The 10,684-nt window shown below is 38.2% G+C and overlaps 1 protein-coding gene across 1 annotated transcript; it reads right to left on the bottom strand.

Annotated features, from left to right (window-relative positions):
- Nucleotides 1-682: 682 nt before the first annotated feature.
- Nucleotides 683-8,736, bottom strand: plaub (plasminogen activator, urokinase b; the record flags this gene model as incomplete). Its single annotated transcript, XM_083994816.1, has 11 exons — nucleotides 8,630-8,736; nucleotides 8,406-8,532; nucleotides 7,763-7,870; nucleotides 6,776-6,929; nucleotides 5,842-5,942; nucleotides 5,721-5,759; nucleotides 2,957-3,155; nucleotides 2,706-2,857; nucleotides 1,739-1,879; nucleotides 986-1,134; nucleotides 683-868 (listed from the first exon to the last, which is right to left on the bottom strand). The coding sequence occupies exons 1-11, from the start codon at nucleotides 8,699-8,701 to the stop codon at nucleotides 683-685; spliced, it is 1,428 nt and encodes a 475-aa protein (XP_083850942.1). The 5' UTR covers nucleotides 8,702-8,736.
- Nucleotides 8,737-10,684: the final 1,948 nt, after the last annotated feature.

Below are 10,684 nucleotides of genomic sequence, written 5' to 3'. Positions count from 1 at the left end.
TGAAGGTTGTGTAGGTTAAAGAACCAAAACTACAACCATAGCTATAAAAATACATAAAAGCACCGACCCTGTCAAGATAAAGCTGCACTTTACTGTTTGTCTTATTGATAACAAATCCCTGAAAAGTCCAAAACCAACATAGATAACTTGGTTCCCAGTGTAAAATGTACAATTTAATTGTTTAATAAGTGCACGGCCATTTATCCAAACAGCTGGTCTTTTTAGTTTTCATAAAATCTAGAAAGTGAATTTCTCAGGGACTATTTCATTGGTGGATTGATACACATCGGTGCTTGGGTTTGCCTAGTATCTTAATTAGCGCTGCACGATTTGCAAGAACACCAAATTGCGATATATTTTTTCCTTTATTTACACTTATGTGATTTTTGTTTGGTCTTGTACCAATCAAACATTTCCCTTTGTGTTTAGAGAACATGATTTGTTGTGCAGGGCGTCTCTGTAGCAACACAACAACACTTATGGCACCGACAATCTACAACAACATTGTGACACATTTTACCAAAAAAACTGAAGCTTCTGCAATTTGCATACTGCATTTGTCCATATTGGAACCAGATGCATCGGGAGGATCAGGCCATTGTGTTTCATGTTAGTCTGACGTGTCGATTTCGAGCCTCACCCGCTTGAAAGAACTTGTCAGAACCAGTGAGATGTTGAAGTTTCACTTGTGAGGTAACGCGGTGACGGACGTGAGCCCCGTCTTCTCTTCTATCCATTGGTTGTAGTTGGTCACTCTGGTGTAAACTCCGGGTCTGAACTCTTTGGCGCAGCCGTCGCCCCAGCTGATGACTCCGAACTGGAAGAGCTTGTTGTCGACCTCGCACACCAGCGGCCCTCCAGAGTCTCCCTGTGGTTTCATATGAAGAGAGAGAGAAAGAGAGAGAGAGAGAGAGGGAGGCAGTGTTAAAGGAAATCAGAAAACTGTTCTGTGGAAGTCTGATCGAGTCCGAACACGTAGACATACCTCGCAGGCGTCCTGGCTCCAGTCCGGACGACCGGCACAAAACATGTTATCAGTGATCATCTTTCCATAATAGTCGTTGTGTTGACAGACTTCATCAGCGAGGAGGTTCACCTGGGCCTCTCTCAGGTACTGAGACCTGTACCACAGACCTGCAGAAAAGAAAATCTGTTAACACACTGTACCACTCTGTAAGCACTACCACATTCGTAACCTTTCATTTAATTCAAATAATGGTTGGATTTATAGTTGAATGAACGGTAGTAGGCCTACTGAAGCTTTAAATATAGATATCACAACAGCGTTCAGGACGTTCCTCACCGTGTTTTTCTTTCCCATATCCAGTGATCTCACAGGTGACTTTTCTTGTGAAACAGAAATGTCTAAACAACATCTGAGTGGACCAGCAGGAAGTTTATTGCAGATGTTTACAGTCCTCAGAGGATGAATCACAATCACTTTACCGACCTTTCGTCCTGCATCACATGGTACCAACTCAACTCAACTTGACTCTAACTTGATTCTTGTACCAGGCACTGTGTATCATCAATATGAACAATGGAGGAAACCAATGGAGGAAACCAATGGAGGAAACCAATGGAAAACCAATGGAAAACCAATGGAAACCCAATGGACAGCCATGCAGTTGGTTTGCAGGGTTCTGGACAAAGCTACAGTGAATTGTACACACTTTTAAACACACTTTTTCTCTCTGTTCCAACCAGATATCACAACAGCGTTCAGGACGTTCCTCACCGTGTTTTTCTTTCCCGTATCCAGCGATCTCACAGGTGACTCCAGGTTGGAGGTTCTGCTGAGCCGGCGGCAGACAGACGGTCCTCACCGAGCTGCTCTCCTCTGCACATCGTCCCTGTTTGGCCTTCAGCTTCAGCAGCGCTGCAGGATGGTTATCACAGAGTTACTGATCTGATTAGGGATGTCCGATATTGGAAATTTGCCGATATCCGATAGCCGATTTTGTCCAGAACTAGAATTTCCGATACCGATATGCAGGCTTTTCCCCCAAAAAAACTAATTAACAACATACCTTCTGTCAGGAATTAACTCATTACTGTATGACTGTATGATATGTATGACTGTATGATAATCATGTAAAAAGCTATATTATTCCTCTTGATCATGTTAACTTATTTACATTGTACTACTTAATATGCATTTCTATAATCTTGTTTATATATTCAGGATAAATGATTTTATGTAATTTTTTGTATAAACACTGTATTGTTGGAATAAGTGTTTGATTTAATGTGGACCCCAGGAAGAATAATCTGCATCATTATGTAGACTAATGGGGATCCAAAGAATACAATAAACAATAAACTACATCTATTGTGATGCCCCACTGGATGCATTCCACAGATTAAAATTGTTTGGACTTTTATTGTGCGTCTGAATCAGTGACGGTATAGTTAAGTAGCGATTTAAGTAGCGACGGTCCACCGCTACTTAATTCACTATATGAAGGCATTGTTATCGGGTTTTCATTATCGGCAGAAAAACCGATAAGGATATGGACAGATATTACATTTTTAAGATAATATCGGCCGATATTATCAGACATCCCTAGATCTGAAGCATGAGACCATCAACAGTCATTAATCTGTGTTGCTTCTCTCGGATGTTTTAGTTTCAGCATCTGGTTTCTAAAGCCACTTGAACCAGTTCAGACACTAACAACCTTTCTTTAAAGACTTGTTCGTACCAATGTCGTTGTTGAAGTTGCCCTCGCTGTTGTCGAACCCTTCATGGATGATGATTTCTTCCACCTTGAATGTTTGCTCCACAGTCGGGTCGGTCTCGTTGATGGCGTTCTTGCCCAGGGTGACGGAGAAGCGACGCAGTTTTGTTTGGGAGCTGAAAAACACAAATGGACAAGAATCAGTCCAATCGTCGTCATCCTTCTTCTCCTCCTCAGCACCTGCTGTGATTACAGTCGATGACATCACTTCTTACCCGTCTGGGAAGCAGTGGGCGGCCGTGAGCACCCAGCAGGCGGAGATCAGACTGCCCCCGCAGCGGAAAACCTTCTCCTTGGATTTGCCGCGATAAAATATGGCAGCGACCCACGGGTGGGATTCCACAGTGGCAACTGTTCCACCCACGATCTTCATCTGCTTCCTCCTGCTGCGCTGGCCACAGCTCAACTCTGCAGCTGGAGAGCAAACACGGGTCAGAACAATCAATGGAAAGAGCGTGGTGATAACATCCAGTAAGAGTTGGGGTCTGGTTCCTGGACTTGGGAGCAGGTGGTGTTGTGTTGAAATCCGATCCCAAGTCTTTAACACAAACCCCAACCCTGGTCAGATCTGGGCCCAGTTGTTTAAAGGGATAGTTCACCCAAAATTGAAATTGCACTCATTATCTACTCCCCCTCATGTGGACTAATAGTCCAGGCAATTTAGCGCATTTTGGACCCCAAAATAGAACTAATTGTCACAGAAGGTTTTTCACCATACATAATTTCTATGAGGTGTCTAGAACAACATACTAAAAGTCCTAAGAAATCCTAGTTGGGGAAATATGTTTAATTTGCATCATTATTTACTGTATAAAGTCTATGGTGCCTACAACAATACACCCCAATGAGGCTATTTTTTTCCTTTACTGCTATCACAATGAAACTTTACATGATGAAAGTATCCATGAAATGTAAAATTTTTTGTATTACAAGTTTCTTTGAAAATGAATTTGAATATGCAAATGAGCCTTACACTAATCAAATATGCCCAAAATACAACCGAATAGGCTTCTTTTTTTCCTTTACTCCTACCACAATGAAACTTTACACAATGAAAGTAGACATTAAAAGTAACATTTTTTGTATTACAAGTTTCTTTGAAAATGAATTTGAATATGCAAATGAGCAATGCACTTGGAATGGGACCACTAATGGAATATGCCCAAAATACACCCGAATAGGCTCATTTTCTTCCTTTACTCCTACCACAATCACACTTATAAAACTTACTCACACAATAAAAGTATACATGAAAAGTAACATTTCTGTATTTCAAGTTTCTTGGAAAATTATTATTTTTTAAATATGTAAATGAGCTCAACACTAATTGACTTATGGTCAAGAAGCCATAAAGCCGCAAGCAGCAAAAACAGGGGCCAAATAACTTAGTTCTTAGTCCCGCTCATATGTTGTTGAACATAACAGCATATTTAATATAACATCACACACAGTCGTTGAAACGACTTTGATGAATTCTGACTTTCTTCTGATGTTCTCTGCAAACTGGGAGGAAAGTCGTTAGGTAAGGCTTGTTCGCTAATAAAAAAAAAGAATTTAGAAAGCAACTGGAGACAAGACTGTGCAATTAATTCTTAAGGTCAATATAGGTCTTTTAAGTGTGGCAAGTGACATGTGTGTATGCATAAGTCAAGTGTGGCAAGTGACAGCACTCAGTGCATAGGTTAACTTATTGAATGGACATGAATGTGTTAGTTATTTGGCCCCTGTTGCTGCTTGTGGCTTTATGGCTTCTTGACCATAAGTCAATTAGTGTTGAGCTCATTTACATATTTAAAATTCATTTTCCAAGAAACTTGAAATACAGAAATGTTACTTTTCATGTATACTTTTATTGTGTGAAGTGTGATTGTGGTAGGAGTAAAGGAAGAAAATGAGCCTATTCGGGTGTATTTTGGGCATATTCCATTAGTGTATTGCTCATTTGCATATTCAAATTCATTTTCCAAGAAACTTGTAATACAAAAAATGTTACTTCTAATGTCTATTTTCATTGTGTAAAGTTTCATTGTGGTAGGAGTAAAGGAAAAAAAGAAGCCTATTCGGGTGTATTTTGGGCATATTTGATTAGTGTGAGGCTCATTTGCACATTCAAATTCATTTTCAAAGAAACTTGTAATACAAAAAATGTTACATTTCATGGATACTTTCATCATGTAAAGTTTCATTGTGATAGGAGTAAAGGGAAAAAATAGTCCCATTGGGGTGTATTGTTGTCGGCACCATAGACTTTATACAGTAAATAATGATGCGAATTAAACATATTTCCCCAACTAGGATTTCTTAGGGCTTTTAGTATGTTGTTCTAGACACCTCATAGAAATGATTTATGGTGAAAAACCTTCTGTGACAATTAGTCTGTCGTAAAACGCTATTTTGCCTGGACTATAAGGGCTGGGAGAAGTTTCAGAGTCCTCCGTGGCTTCTCTGAGTTACAGGGGGTCTCGGCGTAGCAGTGTATGTCCATATAACGGTTGCAAATGGATACCAACTGTCTTTGTAACAAAAAGACACACCAAAAAACATCCAAATACCTCCATGCTGCTCGTATGTAATGTCCGTCTTGTATTGAAGCCCCGAAATGCGAAATTGTCCCGAAAAAATTTAAATAAGTCTATATTTCAAGCTTGTTTTGTAGTGGAAGCTTCTCGAAGCTCCTCTTCCCAGTTCGTCCAAATTTGACGAACCAGGAAGAGGAGCTTCTGCTACAAAACAAGCTTGACAAACAAGCTTGCTACGCCGAGACCCCCTGTAACTCAGAGAAGCCACGGATAACTCTAAAACTTCTCCCAGCCCTTAGTCGACATGAGGGTGAGTAGATAATGACAACTGGGATAAAAGTAAAGATGGATTACATGATCCTGGATGGTAAACCAAGGGATTTAAAAATCTGGATCATTTTGATTCAGATTAAACCTTTTGAACAACTGAACCTACTCTTCAGTGAAGTGGTGAACTCACCTGGTTGTGGCTCCGTGGGCGCAGGTGAAGGATCTGGAACTGGAAGGATAAGATCAGAGGTCAGAGTCTTTTTAAACACTATAATTTATACAACATGTTATTGTCGATAATGGAAACAAACCTATGGGATTGAAGCCACAGCGGGGAACGTCACAATACTCCCAGATCAGCTGCCGGTTCCTCCTGACGTAACACCACGGACGTCGTCTGAAGAGGAGATTCCTGTCGATGGAAAACAAAACGTCTTGGAGCTGCAGCTTCGTACAATATTACACTGCAAAAATTCAAAATCTTACCAAGAATATTTGTCTTATTTCTAGTCAAAATGTCATTTCTAGTCTAAATAAATCTAATTCTACTTAAAATAAGACTCATCACATTTAAAAAGTAGCTTGTTTTTAGACACTTTTTAATTTTTTCAAGCAAATTTTCCACTTTAAATAAGTAGAAAAATCTGACAGTGGAGGAAGTTTTTCTTTCTTATTACAAGCACAAAAAACTTGCTTTCACTGGCAGATTTTTCTACTTATTTCAATTGAAAATTAGTTTGAAACAAGTGAAAACTGTCTAAAAACAAGTTAATTTTTAGGTGATGAGTCTTATTTTAAGTGGAAAGAGATTAGTTTAGACTAGAAATGAGACATTTTGACAAGAAATAAGACAAATATTCTTGGAAATATTTCGAGTTTTTACAGTGTATCTACGTAACCTTTTGCAAAAGTCCTGTTTGAAACGACTCAGCCTAGAAACATTAAAAATTGAAAGGTAAAAGAGTTTGTAGAGTCTGGAGCTGCTCCTTATTTTGATTATTGTCAATTAGTTTCTTGATTTATCACCAAATCATTTAAAAACCAATCAGTACAAATAGTTTCTTAAAGCCCAGGATGACGTCTTTAAATGTGTCCAACAAGCCAAACATATAAAAATTGATTAAATTAAAGACCTTTTAATCGCATATAAAATGTGTTTTGGATGTTTTTCATGTCTTGATTTACACTTAAACCTCCAACTGTTATTTCAAAGGGATTAAAGCCAAAACTGATCAGTTAATTTACCTGCAGTGGTTGTGTCTCCCTCCATTGACGTCTGAAGACATGTATTTCTCCCTGGTTTCCAGATCCCATGACTCACACGTCCGTCCGCTCTCTGACTTGGACACGGAGCCTCTGTAGGTCAGTCCGATACCGTTGTAGCACTCAGGACCTTTAACTACACAGAAACACCAGAGGAGGGAATGCACAATCCTTAGATCAGAAAGTATTTGCCGTTGGGTGGAAACCTTATATGTCTAAAACCATTCCTATATTATTGTAATTATTGGTGAAAAATAGCCGATCTGCAAGCTCACAATGTGTTGCAATGTGTTGAACTTATAGATCTGCTATTTTCACAACTTACTGTGACACTGCCCAACAGCAATCTCCAAAAGGCTACTTATTGACCTAAATTAATTTGTTATAAGACTATACTTTTTTCTCTTTTTTTGACTAAAACCTTTTTGAGTTTTCGTCGACTAAAACTGGACTATATGACATATAGTAGGGGTGGGAGAAAAAATCGATTCATCTAAACATCGCAATAACTTTTTTGACGATTTTTAAATCAATGTTTTTCTCAAAAATCGATTTTTTTTTTTTTTTTTTTTTTTGTGTGGAATTTTTTTAAATATTGTGCAATGTGCATTTGTTAGCCTTTTTTACATACAGAGAGTACAGGTTTTGAAAACGGTTTAAGTTCACTTTATAATGGAGTATGTTAATTTATAGGCTCCTACAGTATTTGTGTGCAGATAAATGTTAAAAATGCTAAAGACTAAAAATCGAGGGAATCGGCAATATCGTAGAATCGCAATTTAAATCGAATTGCCATCCAAAAAATCGTAGAAGAATCGAATCGGGAGAAAAGCATATCGTCCCAGCCCTAACATAGAAGTGACTAAAATTTGACTAAAACCAATAAGCATTTTAGTCCAAAAGACTAAGACTAAATCTAACAACAACAATGAAATACTCTTTATTATGTTTTACGGTTTAGCTTCTCACCTTTCTCACAGCGTTGTCCTTCGAAACCATCAGAGCAAATACAAAACATGTGTTCACCACCGGACAGGGACGGGACAGAGGAGCCTCCGTTGAGACAGATGATCCAACCTGACGGAGGAGGACAGATGAAGTTCAGCCACATGCACACTGCAAAAACTCTAAATCTCTCCAAGAATATTTGTCTTATTTCTTGTCAAAATGTCTCAATTTTAGTCAAAACTAATCTCTTTCCACTTAAAATAAGACTCATCATCTAAAAATGAACTAGTTTTTAGACAGTTTTCACTTGTTTCAAACTAATTTTCAATTGGAATAAGTAGAAAAATCTGCCAGTGAAAGCAAGTTTTTTGTGCTTGTAATAATAATAAGAAAGAAAAACTGCTCCACTGTCAGATTTTTCTACTTATTTCAAGTAAAAAATATGCTTGAAAGAAGTAAAAAGTGTCTAAAAACAAGCTACTTTTTAATGTGATGAGTCTTATTTTAAGTATAATGAGATTTGTTTTGACTAGAAATTAAATTTTGACTAGAAATAAGACAAATATTCTTGGTAAGATTTTGAGTTTTTGCAGTGCAGCCTCAACTCCAAACACACAACACACGACAACAACCAGACAAAATGTACAGTAGTTTAGTTTCTCACCTGAACTGTCAAACGAGGAGGAAAAGGAGGATGAAGATGAGGACAAGGAGGAGGAGGAGGATGAGGACGAGGAGGAGAAGGAGGTGGAAACAGAAATGTCGTCCCACTCTGTGTCTCTCAATGAGCCCTGAAAGATTAAAATAATGATAATAATAAAAGTTAGATTATCTCTCATGAGCCTGAATGCAGCATTTCAAAGGGTTTGAGATAAACCAACTCCTCACAGCTTCAGCCGTCGACAGCAGAAGAACCATCAGGGTCCAGAGGAAAACACCAGCGCTGTTCGTCGTCTTCATGTTGCAAACACACAAACACACACACTGAAATCCAAACACACTGTGCATGAACGAGCCTGCAGAGCTGAGGAGGGAAACTCCTCGGGCTTTATCCTGTTTCTGAGCGAAGGGGAGGAGGAGGAAGAGGAGTGGGGGTGTGATTGGCTGACAGTCGATTTGATGTGTGAAGAAATAGTGAGCGAGTGAGTCAGTGTTTAATCCACATCAGTAAATCTCAGGAAGTGAAAACACACACACACACACACACACACACACACACACACACACACACACACACACACACACACACACACACACACACACACACACACACACACACACACACACACACACGATTCGTCGACCTGCAGCTGTTTTCACACGGTGAATTTAACAGATTCTGCATCACTGAAGTGAATCTGGATCAGAGATTAAGTTAAATTCAGTTCTCAAAACATCTTCATGACGATCTGGAAATAATGAAGTGATGCAGTGCAGTGGAGCCTCCTCCTCATCATCATCCCCCTCCTCTTCTTCATCATCCTCGTCCTCCTCCTCCACACCCAGTGACTCCACAGCAGCATCTGTTGGGAAACTGATACTGGTGCAAGGAATGACCCACAGAAGAAGTGTCAGTCAGTCATCCATGGGTGTGTCACAGTGTGATGTTCAGGTGTTATTCACTAAATCTGGACTTTTCCAGTTTAGTTTAGTTTAGTTTATTAGTTTATTAAGGGACAGTGTGCAATGACATTAATTATTTGAAGAAAACAACGAGGAGATGGTTGCACCAGATTTAACTCACAGCTAATTTCCATCTGTAGATTTATTTAGGAACAAAAACATAAGTAATGATAATAATAACTAAAAAAACATTGTTGCTGCTTTTCTCTTTCCATCTTAATCTGATGTTACATACAGTTTGTATGTCAGTGTTATTTTTTAATTTTATTTTTTTTAGTCAAGTCCTATAAATTATAATTTCAAAAACTGCCAAAACTAATTTTCTTTGGCATTAGATTGACATGAAAAAATGACATTAAATGAAATGATCAAGCATAAATAATTGTTAATAATAAAGAAATGAATGAATTAAAGAATTGATATGACTGGATGAATGAATGAATGAAAATATAAATCGCTTTGGAAATGTTATTTCTGTTTTTATATTTGTATGTAGGCTGTAGACAAATCTATCTATCTATCTATCTATCTATCTATCTATCTATCTATCTATCTATCTATCTATCTATCTATCTATCTATCTATCTATCTATCTATCTATCTATCTATCTATCTATCTATCTATCTATTTCTTATACTATTTTTTTTATTTGTTTTTTTTTTGTCCCTTAGGAACCAAACTATTATTTTATTCAGTAAAATGTCTCCAGGTCAGTTATTAGTCATTGGATTTATAGGCTAAATGAATTGCAACACGATGAGTTCATGACCTATTCATAAAATCGGTCAAATCACTTTGATCCTTTGGTCAGTTTCAGTCAAGAGACTCATGTGAAGACGCGTCACAGTTAGGGCTCAGTCACTTAAACAAACAGCAGGTAACAACACGCACACACACGCACACACACATTATACACACCTGATTAGGATCCCGGAAGTGGCCGAGTTTGGATCCTGCTTGGTCGATGAGGCGTTAAAGTCCCGTCGGAATTTTCTCAATTGAGCACACAGAGAAACAGAATTAGCAACATCAATGAGAAAGTTTAGTACTTTATCCGTCTTTAATAAGTTTCTATGTTTCTAGCGTAGTTAGTTATTTGATTTTTCTCTGTCATTGTATTTGCTTGGGTTAGAAATATTTAGCTAGGCTATTTGTTGTGTCAACTTGTTTGAATTTGGATGCCCCATGTTAAACCTGTACGTTTTGAATCTAGATAAATAGCCTAACATGTATGTTTATGTAGGCTACAAGAGGTGAACTAGCATATGATAACAAGACATAGGCTAAACAGAGTCAGTTTGAGCTTGTCGTGGTTCTGA

The sequence above is a fragment of the Trachurus trachurus genome (genome assembly GCF_905171665.1).
Source record: "Trachurus trachurus genome assembly, chromosome: 19".
NCBI classification, from domain to species: Eukaryota; Metazoa; Chordata; class Actinopteri; order Carangiformes; family Carangidae; genus Trachurus; species Trachurus trachurus.
The sequence above is the reverse complement of the archived record's forward strand: the minus strand, read 5'-3'. Positions and strand labels throughout refer to the sequence as shown.